The sequence below is a fragment of the Eurypyga helias genome, unplaced genomic scaffold (genome assembly GCF_000690775.1).
Source record: "Eurypyga helias isolate BGI_N326 unplaced genomic scaffold, ASM69077v1 scaffold672, whole genome shotgun sequence".
In the NCBI taxonomy this organism is placed as follows: Eukaryota; Metazoa; Chordata; class Aves; order Eurypygiformes; family Eurypygidae; genus Eurypyga; species Eurypyga helias.
Genome location: NW_010237583.1, coordinates 2,379 through 18,461, shown reverse-complemented (window position 1 = coordinate 18,461; position 16,083 = coordinate 2,379). Strand labels below are relative to the sequence as shown.

At 46.4% G+C, this 16,083-nt stretch overlaps 1 protein-coding gene across 1 annotated transcript in view; it reads right to left on the bottom strand.

The window, feature by feature from the left end:
- Positions 1-11,133, bottom strand: part of CACHD1 (cache domain containing 1) — a 35,865-nt gene extending 24,732 nt beyond the window's left edge. The window contains exons 1-5 of the mRNA XM_010147483.1: positions 11,009-11,133; positions 8,731-8,875; positions 7,149-7,365; positions 3,606-3,755; positions 2,291-2,524 (exon numbers count right to left, since the gene is read on the bottom strand). Of these exons, the coding sequence (XP_010145785.1) occupies positions 2,291-2,524; positions 3,606-3,755; positions 7,149-7,266 (502 nt within the window). The 5' untranslated portion in view covers positions 7,267-7,365; positions 8,731-8,875; positions 11,009-11,133. The remainder of the gene's footprint in view (positions 1-2,290; positions 2,525-3,605; positions 3,756-7,148; positions 7,366-8,730; positions 8,876-11,008) is intronic.
- Positions 11,134-16,083: the final 4,950 nt, after the last annotated feature.

The window sequence follows — 16,083 nt, the reverse complement described above, 5'->3', positions numbered from 1 at the left end:
TAAAGCAGCAAGAGGGATGAAGTACTGCTCATCAAGTTGCATATTCAGAATATTAAACCTCCTCTGCTTAACTGAATGCCAATACGGGCACTTGTACTGGGAACCATACCCAAAATTACACAATGGTTTGAGAAGCATCATGTGCCTGAGGTCAGAACTCTCGGTAACACCTTATTTCTCTTACTTTCTACACCGCCGCTATTTGGAAACTCAGCGACTCTCTTCCTCCAAACCAATACAGAATTCATTTGCATGTGTGAGCTTTTAAGTACACTTTGATACTTATGTAAGACAAGCCTCTGCTATTGCACCATTTCTAATCCTTCTGTTGCTCAAATTTTCCATTATGCTTGGATATGGCTTTGTGAGAGGGTAATAATACAGTGTCATTACCGAGGTTAGGAAATGCAGAAAGTAGCAAGCATTCTGATTCAGAAGGGATTTGCTCAGGAATAGTCTTAAATTTGTTTTGGGACTCAGCACACAAGGCAAACGCACAACCTAAACTCCGCAGCCCTTGGAAACCCTTCAGCACAACCCTCCACCACTCCTACGTACCAGTCGAGACTAAGAATGTGCAAAGCCCTGAATGAAGAAATACAAAATGTGCTCAACTGACAAAGCGGTATAAAATCAGCAGTGTATCTCCTGACATCTCTGTGATGGTTACATCTCTTCACAGAGCACTGGAGCAGTGCTAGAGAAACCTCAGGGGAGTCCCCCAAGAACGAGCAGGAGCAAATCCTACAGCTCCAACCTTCCAAGCTGGGCCTTTTGGAAGGGCACCAGACCCCAAAGGTAGAAGGAGCAGCAGCGCTGCAGCTTACAACTGATGGTGCTTAAGCAGGTGTTAGCTCAGGCCGTGGGACCCTCACCTGGGTGGGGAGCTCTGCCAGCACTGTGGGAGCAGCCTAAGCCCACTCTGTACCTCCTGAACCTGCCCCCAGCAAGAACCCGACGAGGATCACCCTGCAGCACATGCTTACACTGAGCACAAATTAAACTAATCTTTGCAATTCCTACACGCATGTCATAGAATCACAGAATGGTTCGGGTCAGAAGGGACCCTAAAGATCATCCAGTTCCAGTCCCCCTGCCATGGGCAGGGACACCTTCCACCAGACCAGGCTGCTCCAAGCCTCATCCAGCCTGGCCTTGGACACTTCCAGGGATGGGGCATCCACAGCTTCTCTGGGCAACCTGTCCCAGTGCTCCCCACCCTCTCTGTCATCTCACACACACGCTGGTACGCTCCCAGAAGTCTCGACCGGTATCCACACCTCCAGTCTCTGCATTACTGGATGCGGCCGTGAGGTCAGAGAAGGTTGAACACAGTGTTCATCAAGGTGGCATCTAACTTGAAGGTAAAAGGGCAGGTCAAGTCAGCATAAATTAGAAACTGATGGGAGAACCAGCCTGCACACATCTGCTGAGTTCAGATATTCTTCAGGACGCATTCACAGTCCTTGGAAAAATTGTCACCAGGCTTCCATTAAATTCAGTATATCCCTGACTCCAGACTGGCCGGGCCATCCCCAGCCAGCTCAGGCTTCTCGTCTGTCCGGTGCTAGAGGCAGCCCATGTGTGCAGAAGGAAGAGCTAAGGACATCAAATTTTGGGCAATATTGAATAGCCACTCTCTGTGCCATTTGGTCTGGCTGCCAGTGTCCAGCATCCCCGTCTGTGCAGCCCGGCAGCGGGTAATGGATGCGAAACCACTTGTGAAGAGTCACTGTCTGGGGTGCAAAGACAAAAAAAAGGCACCTCCAGCAGGAAGGATGACTCAAAAGTCACATGCGTGACTCCACAGGAAAGGGATGCTCAGACAGCAATAGCTTTGTCTCTCCTCCACTGTGGGGGCCTGTGCGATCCCCCCAGTCTACCTGTAAGGCCTCAAGACATACAGGAGGCCTGAAATAACGCACTCTGCGGTGGTGCCGCACGGTCACGGCTGTCATTCCAACATGACAAGGTTGCTTCCCTCAACTATAAAGAATTGCTCTCCACAAATTATGGATGCTGCATACATACACATATGTGTATGTGGACAAATTTCACCCCTGAGAATCCAGTCTGGATCTATCCCATGTCTTAGTACCACTTTTTTCCATAACTAGGTCTTCTGCAAAGAAAAAAAAAAACTACTGGCAAAAAAGGGTAATTTTACATTTGCCTTGGGAACACACCTAAAAGCATCACTGTATAAAACCACAGTATTTTTAGGACTATGTAAGCAAAAAGGAACCTAATCTCTTACATTTTTCTACCCAGATTCAGTGTAAGCACTTACCGTCTCCCATTTCATCTGAGAAAGGCAGACTGAAGACTGCCTCGTCAATCATTCGGTTGGGGAGGTTTGTATAGAATCGGCCAACCGTCGTTTCCAGGTTACTCAGCTGGTTTAGGACCATCATGCTTCCCTTGATCACAGGCAGGGTTGTTCGGTCCGGCAGCCCGTACTTCACTGAGTTCTGCTCGGCCAGGTCTCGCAGAAAGGCCAGCTCCTTCAAACCTGTCACTCCCTCTGAAACAGAGATGCGAGAAATAGAAGGAAGGAGACAGAAGCAGCTTACTTTCCAGCAAGACTCCTGCATCTTACTCCAAAGTGCTGCAGTAAGAGCAAACTGATGTGTATGCTACACTGCAGGACTGAATACGCTACAGGCTTATTTAAGTGACAAGGCGAAGAGCTGGAGGACTGGTATGGTTCCAGGGGAAGTAAGTAGCTAGTACAACATTGGTAAGATGGCCTGTCATACTGTTGCACGGTGCAAAAATTCAACATGCTGTTCACATTACCACTTTAAACAAGGACTGATGTGACCCATACATGCACAGGACAGCTCTCTACCCGTGGCTGGTCCACGTCAAGGAGCAGGAGCACATTATACGCCCTTGGAAATAACAGGCTTGTTCTTCAGCTCAAAGTTTCACATTTTACCTAAGTCCCAGGCTCAATTCCCGCAGACCAATCAAAGACTTGTGCATACCCTACGTCTCAAATGAGTATTTAAATGTACAGTCAAATGACACATTAGCTTAAGCATTGCCTTCCTTGGCTAGAGTCCACATGCAATTTTCAGTAACACAAGATACAGCCTTCTTACTGAAAATGCTTTGTTGGAAAAAGCACGGGATGCCAAACTGCGGTGTGCATGATCTTCCTATGTGATTCCACTAAGTTGGGTCCTCAGTTACCAAAGCGTTTCAGATCACGTTTGATGCGACATTCACGCTCCTGGGCTAATGACTGAAACACAGGTCACGCGCACTCCCGTTCTGCCGTGCCAGGAAACGTGGGCAGTGTCAGGAAGGTTTACAGTTGCAACAGTTTTCAAATTTAATTCAGTCTCATTGCCACTAGACAATTTAATCAACCATAGTTTATATCCTGAGCAGCTGCACTGTGATATATAAGCACATAGCGGCAGAGTTTTATGCACCAGAGAGGGAACATCTGGATGCAGCCTCTGGATTACATGAGCCAAAAGCCACTAATAAACTGCTCCCAGTAAGGCATGGAATTACATTTGGATGAGCTTAATAAACTAGTTGTACAATGAAAGGGAATTTTTGTGCACTGGAAATACAAAAACATTTCTCACCATTCATGAGCGCGTAAGTAAGAATCATTACAGAGTTATTGAGGAAACTATTCTCTTCGTTGATGACACGCAGAGTAGCTTTTTTATCGTCTTCCGAGGAATCTTTTGATGTTATCCCAGCCGAGAGATAAATTATGACCATATCAGTATCTAAAAGGGATTAGATCCATATAGCAGAGAGCGCATTAGACTTAACTCAGGCAAGTCATGCAGCAAGTCCGTGCATTTGCTCACAGCCTTACACTGCCAACAGCTTCATCTGTGAGATTCACGGGAACCTACAGTGGGTAAACATGCTGCAGCCTCATGGCCTGTAACATTCGTTGTTAAACTTCCGTTCACAGCATTTAGCAACCATCCGGACGATTCGGTGCCTACCAGCTCCCCAGAAGCACTGTGCCTTGTTTCCCCCGAGCAGACCTCACCGGCACCTCTGGCCCGGCTGCAAGCAGGCAGGAGCACGCAAGAGCAGCACGCAGCCCGCTGCAGAAGCTGCTCAAAACTCCACGGAGGGGCTCAACAAAAGCAAAAAACCTGCAGGTTTCATCTCCTGACCCATTGTTCTTCTACCATCCTGCAATTCTATACAGCTGAGCTGCGCTGCGTCCCAGGGGAGCAGCCCACTGCATTTCCTACATGGAAAGTGCTGCTGCAAGAGCGGGGGCTCAGCATCGCTGTTGCTGTGACAGGCCCCTCCTCGGCCTCCTTCCCAGTGAGGCTTGGCCACGCCACCCGCTCAGCAGAGCAGAAGCACGGCGGTGGGCACCGCAACAGGCGTACGTGAGAAACTCAAAATCTCTCCAGAAGACCCTTTGCCCCACTACAGCATCTCCTTGCCTGCAGCAGTGCTGCAGTCTAGCCCCCGACCCGCAGGACGAAGGGCACCCGAGGCCTGCCGACGGTGGAGGTTAGCGTGACGCTTGAGCACGGCGACACGGCACACCGCCGTCATCGTTGCCTCGTTTCCCATGGAGTGGAACACGTTTTTCAAGCAGAGTATGTTCTGGGCGAAAAGCCTGCCTCAAAGCCTTTGAGCATGTAAATTCAAATCACTGCTTACGCACCTTCCTGTTCCATCACGCTGCATCTCACGGTTAGAAGTACTTTGTGCACCTAAGGCACCTGGAGGGATCACACGCCCCACATAACCTGGAGCACAGGAGGTGAGTTGGATACCCACTGTGTTGTCCCACTGGGGTTTTCGGTGTTTCTTTTTAAATGGTTACGAATGCTTCGACTTGCACATTTTGTCATCATGGCTCGAATTCAGCCAAACTGGCTTTTGATACAACCAAGTGAAGAGGAGCTGTTACTTTGGGGGGAATTTCTGCCTTTTTATTTTAGAAGCTAAAACCAGGAAAAAAGGCAATGCCAGGTATTAATGCATCTTTGGCTGTAGTTTAAGGAAAACTGTTACGTGCTTCCTAGGCTCCAGCACAGCATTTATATACTGCAGCCAGGCGTGATGCCGCGGTCGGAAAGCTTTGCTGGCAGGAGTAACACAAGACAGTCCTAGGTCTGCATTAGGGACCAGCGGCATCAGCATTCCGCAGCCCATCACCCCACGTGTGGTGCCCTACCCTTCTGACAGCTGGAAAAGGCCCTTACATTCAGCGTGCCACTGCTGCACCTGCCTGTGCCGCATGGGTGCTCATACAATACCCAGACCCACACCGCGGCTTTGTGTGCACACCCCCCCGCCGATGTACCTAGAGTTTCCAGGGAATGTTGGCACCCAGCGGCAGGGCATTTTCTTACACGTTGGGATGAGGGTCTGCGGAGCTGGACCACAACAGGAACAGGCATAAGGCAGGAAATTCAGACGTGTTCAACGGCACAATTCTCCCATCTCACACCAGTGGTTCCCTTCTAACTTTTCCAGGGTGAATTCGGGAGCGAGGCTGTATCTCAACAGCTTCCCTGACACACCCACACATTGTTCTCCGGGAACAGGATGTTAGAAAATTAACAGTGAAATGAATGCTATTTTCTCTAGGTTTGTTTTTCTTTCTTAAAAAGATGAAAAGATTATTTACCAGAAAATGAGGCGGGTTTTATAAACATCCTCTTCTCAGACCTATCACCCTAAGAATTCTGAAATTTGCATATACACATTAGCCCTTCAAAAATCTTCCACACTCAAAGAAAACCTAAATCTGAAGCATTTGCCCTTTAACTTTCTGTACTTGTGCCCCAAAATAATTCTTTGGTACGAAACCTCGTAAAAGTAGGTTGTTTTCATATTAATGAACAATATACCAAAGCCTTCTGATCCTAATACACAAACAGTGCCAAACATCAAAAATATGTAGGAGGATGCTGCAAGACTCCACAGCTGGTGTTGTTGGAATAACTGCCGGTGACTAATGCACCTTATCCCAGCCAGCTTCAGCAGCGCTGGATTATTTATTTGTTTGTTTATAATTTTCTAGGAGGTGGCACCCCTTTCGTCACTGTGCCAGAGGACGGTAAAAACCTGCCCCTGACAACCCCACCTTCCAGCTCAGCAGCGTACGGTCAGATACACGTTTCACCCTATCTACAGGCTAAAGTTCAGAAGCTGAACCTTTAATAGCAAAAGCACCGTTGTATAAACTGAAGGAGGTACGAGAAGCAGGAGCACATTTCCTCAGCCTTTCCAAAGCACTTTCATTTGTGGACTTTTCATTTTCTTCTGTTCTGAGCTGGTGCCCTTCAGGAAAATGAGGAATTTGCACTCGCTGGAGCAGGCACAGGACCGAGCTATGGGATCTGCGTTACATAAATCAACTAAACCGACAGAGATTGGTCTGCTTTCTCCACCCTGCCATGGCACTGGCAATGTCACTCGACTCCAACAAGCACTCGGAGCACAGCGTCAAGAATTTGCTTTCCACAGCTTCCTGGCAAGCAAACGTGCCACTCAACTTCACATCCATCTTTTCCACATCTTTCACCACATCCTCATTACAAAAAAAAAACCACTCAAAAAACCCCCAATCTTGGGAATGGGAAGGAAAGCCCATAATGCAGACACCAAAATTCAGGAGGATATTCTTAGATGAAGGAAAATTTAGCCAGGCCAACCTCACATTCCATAAAATATCACCCACAATTGGTATTTTCACAAAAACCTTTTCCCCGAGAAGCAAGGGTCACTTCCGTAGGATTCCAGTTAGGGGGATTACCCACACACGTACGTCTTAGCAGTAAGTCAGTGAACCTGCAGCAAGGGCAGTTTTCATTAGGAGGACACCCCCTGCCTCCCCGCACACATTTGGGAAATAATTCCACTATCAGGCAGTTCAATCCTGCAATTTCACACCGTAGTTCCAAAGAAAGGCAGCAAGTGAAATAAATGAAAAGGGAATGGCCACATTTAGCAGTCCCTCATGCAGATTCCAGAGCAAGTAAATGCTACTTACAAAAGCACGGAGGGGTGTGTGTGTTATTTTTAATATTCAAGACACCACATGCCTTTGGCCTCTGTCAAAGTGAGAATCTCCAACAAGAACACATTCGCAAGCCTCAGAAATAATCGGGATTGCACAACGAGGGACTTACTTCCTTGGAGTTTTGTGCCATTGTTTGTGTTTCGTATCAACTGGAAAGCCTTTTGAAATCCCACCGCATGCTGCGTGGGGCTGTCGGATGACTTTATACCGCTAACGAAGGTGGACATCTTCCTCTTTGTCTCACTAGTGGCAGGAGACAGAAACGTCTTATAGCACTGATCCAGCGAGCAGGTTCTTACTGTGTCTGCCACGGTTAACACAGAGATCTTGAAAGAGAAGAAACTATATTGGATTACCTCACCATTTATAATTCTTTACGCACCGATATAGAAAACACAATGGTAAGCCAACTGAAGAGATTCCGTGGATTTAAAATTCAATTGTTAAAAAATAAATGCTTGAGGCATAAATCCATCGAATCTGAAAAGGATTAGCCTTATGGTGATTTCGGGAAAAAGAGACTTCAGTCTTTGTTTCTCAGGCGAAGTCAGCTTCGCTCCGCTCGTACGTAATAGTTAGTGTACTGTCCTGGGCAGAAGACGACGGGAACGGGAGATAACTCAAACCCCCATCAGCAGAGAGCGTTTTCAGGAGAGCCTTAAGTGGAGCGCATACAGAAAATGAAGAAAACCCTCTAAGAACTTTTCACAGGCAAAACATCACGTTGTTTTAACGTTTCAGCCAAAGCAAGCTAAATCCCCCATCAACTTCCATCCCATAAGTAAGTTAAGGCATGTAGTGGTAACACCTGCATTAATATACACAAAACATACCAGTCTTATGAACTGAGTAGCATGACTTAGTATGAATTATGACTGATGCAAGACAGTCGTGGCATTAAGCACTGATCACACACCCGTGTAACAGGTTTCATAACTCTGAGCCACTGACCGAGTGATATGTTTGGAGCGTACTTTCTTCACTGCAGGTCTGTATTAAGACACATGCACTGAAGTACTGTTCACTCTGCTAACATATAAGCATTTTTCTGCAGTATTAAAAGCACAGAAGTTAGAAGTGTTTTTCCCATACTATTAATGAGAGACTTAAGGCAAACATTATAATCAGGAGTTCAACAACTTGATTGGACTGAAATTCCCACATTTCTTGAGAATCCAATCCAAATTTCTTGGCCCTTTGCTTCAGCATTTTCTTGCTGCTATCATGGTTGTCTGGGAATCTTCCAAACACTCACTCAGTACAGCAGCAGAATAAATAATTTCCATTTCCACGAGCAAAACCGACAGCCTCAGAAGTAAAAGAGTTGCTCAAAGCAATTCAGAGGTCGTCAGGCTCCAAGCGTGGTTCTCCTAACTGCACGCTGTATCACACTGCTGACCATCAGCTGGTCTCTGCCAAGACGAAGGAGCCTCTGAAGATTACTCAGAAACAAGATTATGCCTTAGACCAGTGGCTTTCACTTTTTTCCAGCCTGCGGATCCCAAATGTTTTCCCTGCAGTAATACAGGCTTCCAAATCGAGTTCAAGCCTCCATCACCCATTAGGGGTAGACCACAGATCCCCATGAGCCCAGGGACCACAAGTTAAAACCACCGCTTAGGATGAAAACTGAGGACACCGAGCGTGGTGGAAACCAGTGAAAACACGCCCCTCGCGCGGAGAAAGCTCACCTTATCGTGTTCATCTATAGAGCTCAGGATAACCTGGGCCGCGTCTCTGGCAATCTGAAGCTGCGTCTCCGTGACTGAAGCCCCGTGGTCCACGATGACAACGATATGCTTGGACTGAGGTCGAACGGTAGAAACATAGACAGGCCTGAGGGAGACCAAAACCCAAACCACTGCCATGAGTCACCTCCTCATTTCCACTAGAACATTCACAAGTGAGAACAGTTGAAAAATAAACCCAAAAATAGACCACGAAGAAACAATGACTTGTAGCAGCATTTTCTTCCCTTCATGAAAACTTCTACTAGGAAAGATGAGTTGGGAATCTGAACATACACAAAAGGCTCTCATTTCCGCCCTGTTTCTGATTTTTTTTAACCAAAATCAAGTGTTGGACCCTTCTCCCTCTGCCAAGCCGCCACTTTCGCTAGGAATAAACAATTTTGCTGATGCTGATTTGCAACTGTTTTGATGATGGGATTACTGTTTGCAGCAGCTCACATCAAGGTTTGGGTTAAGCACTGACAAGTGAGGAATGCCTCATGCTGAATGCTGGGTGCCGGGAACCTTGCTCCCATGTAAAAGGAAGTGCAGTAGTGGGTATCTGCTGCTTATGTGACAAGCAAAAACCTGTGCCACTGTACAGAGCTGCACCAGTGTGGGGTGTTGGGTTTATTGTCATAGGGGAAGACTTCAGGCCAAGCGAGGGTTTTCTCTTGGTGCCCTGGAATGCATTTCACACCACTGGTGCTCCACAACCCCTTGGGTCCGGGCAGTTTTAAACCCCAGGGCCAGTTCTGAGTTAACTCCGGTAAAGGCTCTGCCATGCATCTGTTTGCGCTACGATCGAAAACCCTGGTTTCAGGGAAGGGGTGCTCAGGTCCCGTTCAACATCGTGAGAGATGCGGGAAGATTTCACAAGCTCTCGCGCCAAGATTTCAACCTGGACAAATCAGGAAAGGACTCTCTTCCCTCTTCAGTCCAGACCCCAAACTAGAATCAAGCCTGAGTTTTGGGATCTAAATTTTATTATATCAAATCCAGCCACAGACATCATATCAGAAGTAAAGGAAATGCAGAAGATTTTAGACAAGGCACTGCAATAAACAACTGGCACAAATCAGTTCTTCATTGTAAAACAGCCTGCAGCTCTACACTGGTATTAATACTTAGACCTTAAATAGGGCCTTTGATCTTCAAAGCACTTAAGTATTAAATAATTAATCCATCCAAGCTACCCTCTGAAGTAAATACTAGCAGAAAGATACCCCTTATTTCGCCATGGAGAAACCGCAACCAAGACGAAGCGATTTGGATGAAATCACCAAGGGTTTTAGTGTCAACATTCTGATCGAGACTGGGGTACCCCCGGCTCTCGCGTCTTCAAACCGCACCTTCCAAAACCACAGCAAACTTCATCAAGCCCAGACGCCTCACACTTTGATGACACACAGAAGATAACATCTGTAAACATCTGATTTCTCAACCCAGACAGGTAACCAAAACACTCCAGTCTCTGTACACTCAGCTATGTAGAAACGTACCCCGATGTGCTGATTCTTCCTCTGCAGAGATTCACTTGTACAATTAGCTGATGTGTGACCAGAGATAATAGAGCCACTGCACCTTCCTGGAAGACTCCACCCTTGACTCTTGATCACTCCCACAAAATTGATAGCAAGGGCTGAGGAAAAAATACTGCACTGCAACTGCTCCACTTCCTGCCCACAGAACAGGAACATTCCCCTGAGCAGGAAAAGCAAGTCACCATTTGACCCCTTTTTTATATGGTTTTCTCGGAAGCAGAAACTTTCCACTATTGCTGCTCCTCTACTATCCACAATGTGCCACTTGAACCTTGGGTGGAGACTGGAACAACGCTCCTACCTATGCCCTTTCCAGCCTCTCGCCCTTCCACCCTCCTCCCCAGAGCGATGTCCCTGCCACATCACACTACTTCATTAACAGGGGTCAAGTGTGAGTCAAACACAAGACAAATTTTGCCTACGGGCAGACCTACACTTTACAAGTTACTGTTATTCCCAGCTTATTTGATTTGGGAGAGGTGAGGAACCTGTATGCAATTTTATTTCACATCAAAGTTTCTTAAAAGCACAAACTGGTGCTTTAAAAAACAATTCTAAGAAAACCCAAGGGACCCTATTAAAAGTTCCTTGTGAATGTTGTCGTCTTGGCAAAGTGTAATGCTGAAATGAAATCAGTGCTTGAGGAACCCAATTTTAGTGCTTTTCCCACTAAACTGTAAGGAGAGAAATCATACCTGCTGCGGTGTTCATAGCTGCCTTTGCACCGGAACTTGTGGGCTGGGAAAACGGTGAAAATGCCTTCTTCCGAGCTGAAATACTGCCATTTAATTCCTGGGTTAGACTTCAGATTATCAGCAAGAACTGAGGGTCGGAGGGGAAAAACAAGAAATGAAGTAGCGTTACGAAGGGAGGTCAGACGTGGAGGGATGTTTATGCAAGGCTTCTCTCGTGTGTGCCTGGAGAAGAGTAACTTGGGTCCCAACACCAACTACAAGCAGCTGTATTTGAGGACCGACAGAGCTTTGTCTGATTTGCAACCAGCGAAAGCCTTTTGGAAAGTGACTTGACAGATTTTGTTTAGTATGTGATGACAAATCCGCAACCTCTGAAGTGTAACTGGGGCCGAAGAAGCCAAGGCAGGAGCAAGGAAGGAAGAGATTAAGGCAACTACATGTAATATATACACATACATACATTTACATGTAATGATAAACACATTTTCCACATAGTTTTCATAAAGAAAAGAATCCTAACGTTAAAAACATTGTGTGTTCTTTATACTGCAGTAATTCCAAAACATTAAACACGTTTGCTGCTCTGTAAGCCAATCTGGTAACGCTGTCTATTCAAAAATGTCTGCGTGAACATCTAGCAAGAACAGTTCTACACACAAGTGTCGGTCAAGGAAAAACCCACCATACAGAAATAGCTGAAAAGGTTAAAAAAAAGGGAGAATCTTCCCTCTGTTCATCATGCTCTCCTCTTTGTGTAAGGGCAGACAGGTACAGCTCTACTCTCGTGACTCAAGAATGTCCCCAGGTTTCTCACTACCCCTCTGCCATAATTAACAAGGCCGTGGGACCCCCATGTTAGGAGAAAGAGCCACTTTTCAGGAAAACCAGCATCCTCCTCCAAAGGGTTATGCAGTGGTCACGTTCTCCAAAGGCTACATGGTGGCTCCATGCTGGTTCCACCCATCCTCACCCTGAGCATCTCCACCGGGGTCCCATTTCCAAGCTCATAAAATTCAGAAAGAATGCTAATAACAGTTCTCAGCAGCTACGTCACAACTCACTGCACGGACAAAAAGTGAACGAAGAACAGAGAAGGTAAACGACACGACCCCAAGGCATGTTGTCGGGGAGCTGAGCTCAGAATGTAACTGTAGGGTACAGGTCTTAGACCCTCCTGTAGGTTAGAGGCCGCATTCATTCTCTTTAAAATGTGCTCAATTTCCAATTAAACTAATCTTAAAGGAAGTGCTACTTAACACTATCAGTGAAAGTCTTCCAGAAGCTACAGAGCTATCAGGAAAACCCCTTGTGTTAGTAACACCACCAGACCAACCCCAACAACGAAAGCAAGCAGCTACCCCAGGGCCGAGACCGGCTGTCCTGAAGCAGATAAAGACACTTGATACAGCGAGCTAAACCGAGAGAGCGTACAGATACCGCGGAAAGCCCGAGCACTCAGAGGACATTGGTGTTTGAATCACCCCAGGCAGAGGCAGTGCTGGGGTTTCCGCCTCGTAGCACGATGGACCCGGCACGTGCCCGCTCTCCCCCAAGCCTGGTGAGCCGGAGGGATGGGCGCTCATCCTGTGCACACGCCGCTGACATCAGGCAGCCGGGGGCTCGCTGGGCCCCTTCAAGCAAGAGGAAAGTCGCTCCCAGGAGAGAGGGAAGAGAAAGTCATTAGCACGGGCGGCGCAGACCCTCTCGCCAGCACGGCAGTACGGGGATTACGCTGCACTTGGGGCAAAACGACGCCTCCGCTCCCACCAAACTGCACATCTGAATTCTTTCGGTTTTACCCGACAGTTAAACCAGATCACGTCAGCTTAAAATGCAACCCCTTCCCCAAAAAAAGTCGTTCCTTGCCATTTCTCCTTTTAAGCTCTGTGGTTATAAACTCCCCAGAGGTGGCAGAGGGAGCTCTGATTTACATGGCTTCACCTTTCGCTGAGCATTTCCCTTTGGCATTTCCCTCAGGACCGACACTGAAAACAGGCAGTTTCATCTTCCCCATCTCAGCCATTATCAAATACGCCAACATTTGGGTTGGAAATCACTGCAGGACACATTTCAAACCTTAGCCAGATGTTCTACCCACGCAGAGCACAGTTTAACTTCAACATCCTCAACAGTTTAGCACTTTCTCAAGTTTCCCAGACGGGCTGCGGCCACGATCTTCTCTCCACATTCAGCTCAGCGTAATTACCCTGTAAAACACACTATCTTGGTGGTGTTTTTCCCCTTGGTTTTCGCTAGTTTTTTGTATTTCCACAGTGCCTGAGAGAGGGAGTCCTGGCTGCAGCACACAGGACTCTGTACAAAGATGCAGCTTTGCACGACTGTGGCTTTGAAGAATCTGGTGCCTCGATGGGCGAGATGGGGAGAAGGACGGAGGAAGAAACATGCACAAGGCATGAAATGGTTGATGAGGGTTTTCCCAGGGGGTTAATGACAGAGTCATGGGCCAGAACTACACTCTGCTCACACCTCTCACTTTCTCATCCTTCTCCAAAAACTGCCAATTCAACCCCAACAATGATGCCAAAGCTTGTTTCTCCCTCTGCCCTGGGCACAGGTAAAATCAACCTGGTGATGTTCTTGGGAGCAGGAATCTTTGTCCTCAGGAATTTTCACGCTTTCAAAGAAATGGTTCACGATCCTGCAACCCGAAGCCAAGCAAATTCGCAAATAGGAATCTTTGTCCTCAGGAATTTTCATGCTTTCAAAGAAATGGCTCACGATCCTGCAACCCAAAGCCAAGCAAATTTGCAAATATTGTTTGTTTTACTCAAGCTCCCCCTAAATTTCTCTTAAGTCCTTGTTTCGGTTTTACACCTGGTATGATACTAGTTTTGCAGTGCCATTTCTGATGTGTACAAAGAGCAGGTCTCTGGTCACAGACAGTGGTTTCTGCGTAGCAGGGACACAAAGCAATGTGAAAGTCTAATACCGACAAATTTAGGCAACATGGAAAACTTTAGGCAAAACCCAGTTTTAATTACACACAAAATAAACCTAACCCACACAGGGCTTCTAGCTTCTATAGCTTGCACTACTAGAATTTCCTCTCCTCATCCTCCTGCAAAGCACCCATCCTGTTTTCCTCTCAAACCCAGATTCATTTCTGAACTCATCGAGAGTTTGCCAGCCGAACCCTTTAAGGAAGGTGCAGCTCACAGCCCACACAGGCTCTCCCGCACGGGAGTATGCTGCACAACCGCAGCTGTGGAAATCCAGGAAAGTATTTGATAAACCTTGATTAAGATGCAAGGAAAAGATTGGAAAATAATTCCTTTCAAAGCATCAAAATCTTGGAAGAAATTAAAAAAATTAAAAATCACAATAATTTTGACTTCTTTTTTAAACAACACTGTCTTTCAGCAGTGTAGGGCAATCAGCACTATCCATCCTGTTGCGCAACACAAAAAAAATCAGAAAAAAACGAATGCAACTACCCTGACATAAACAAGGGCCAACCGCTAGTTCATTTTTACGTCTAGCCACTGGGATTTCATAGTTCTGGGGGTGAAGTATGGCGGCTGTTACGCTTTGCACAAAGAAGCTGTATTTCTGGTGTTTAAGTTTCTGTTATGGGTTAGAACTTGAAAATATGGGCTATTTGAACACTCAGTTGAAGCCCGGGTGAAACAGCTTGCCCAGTTTCATTTTACCAACAGCACTAGTTCATTTTTACGTCTAGCCACTGGGATTTCATAGTTCTGGGGGTGAAGTATGGCGGCTGTTACGCTTTGCACAAAGAAGCTGTATTTCTGGTGTTTAAGTTTCTGTTATGGGTTAGAACTTGAAAATATGGGCTATTTGAACACTCAGTTGAAGCCCGGGTGAAACAGCTTGCCCAGTTTCATTTTACCAACAGCACTGAAATAAAGAAGTTTTAATTATAAAGTCGGGTTTGGGTTTTTTTTAATCACTGCCATATTAAAGATAAACTTCTCATTCCCCCAAGGCCATGATTTGTATTTATTTCCCCATGACACTATCTGGGTATTTTGCTTTCAGACCTCAAAGAAAGTCCTCGCAGCCTCGGTGCCTCTCTCTGCTGTTCCTCCTTTTCGCAAGGTTTTGCTCATGTTTTCCTTCAGCAAGCATGTTAGTCCAGTATCACCTTCCCCGGAGACTACCAGTTTTACTGTAACTCTGCTTATTTTTATTTTCCCTGTGACCACAGCAGACAATCTCCCAGCAGATGAACCATGGCTGAAAAATATATACTTTTTCTCTTTAAGTGGGCTCTTTTTTCCCATCCACTAGAGCTGTAAGAACGCCCTGGTTTCTTGGTCCTGCCAGGACACCCAGTCAATGCTCTTTTTTAGCCTAAACTCACTTATCCCAAACTTTCCGCTCCCTCGGGGCTTCATTCCCACCTCCTTCCAGCACAGCCAACCTCCAGACTGATTACACGTTCAGAAGACCCAACAGAAAACGCACTGGAAGGCAAGTTTCCTGTCTAGCCTGAAGGCCAAATCTGTCACAGAGCCACCCTTGGCAGCACTAGCAGAAATGTGCGCAGGGCATCCCACTGGTACTCGCTTTCCAGGCTCCATATGCTTGACCTGTTGCCCTCATTTCAACCCAAAAAGTAATTTAGTTGTTTCATTTTCTGGTCAGGGTCAAGTGACTTTTGCACGTGTAAGAAGGTACCATCCCCTCGCTCTAATACAAAGTATTCTGCATTACTGGGTACATGTGATGACTTTTCTAAAATGAGCATCACCACTAAAGACTCAGTCCTGATAACACACGTGAAGGGATCCAAGAGACCAAGCCTTACAAACAGAAATCTCAGTGGAATCCCTTAATTCCAGGTGCTGACTGGGGATATGAACAGCCATCTGGGAGCTGGCACTGCCAAGTCACTCCAAAATCTCTGTCCCCTCCACTACAGAGCAGCACTATCTGACCCCAAATCCTACTGTAGGCAGAAGTTGGAAAGTATTAACATGAGAGCATTTGAAATGATCATTCTCCCTAATTAGAAGTATCTCACAAGGCAAAAAGGACCGTTAGAAAGAAAGCCCTATGTGATAGGGTTTATAAAACTTCAAAGGGAATGC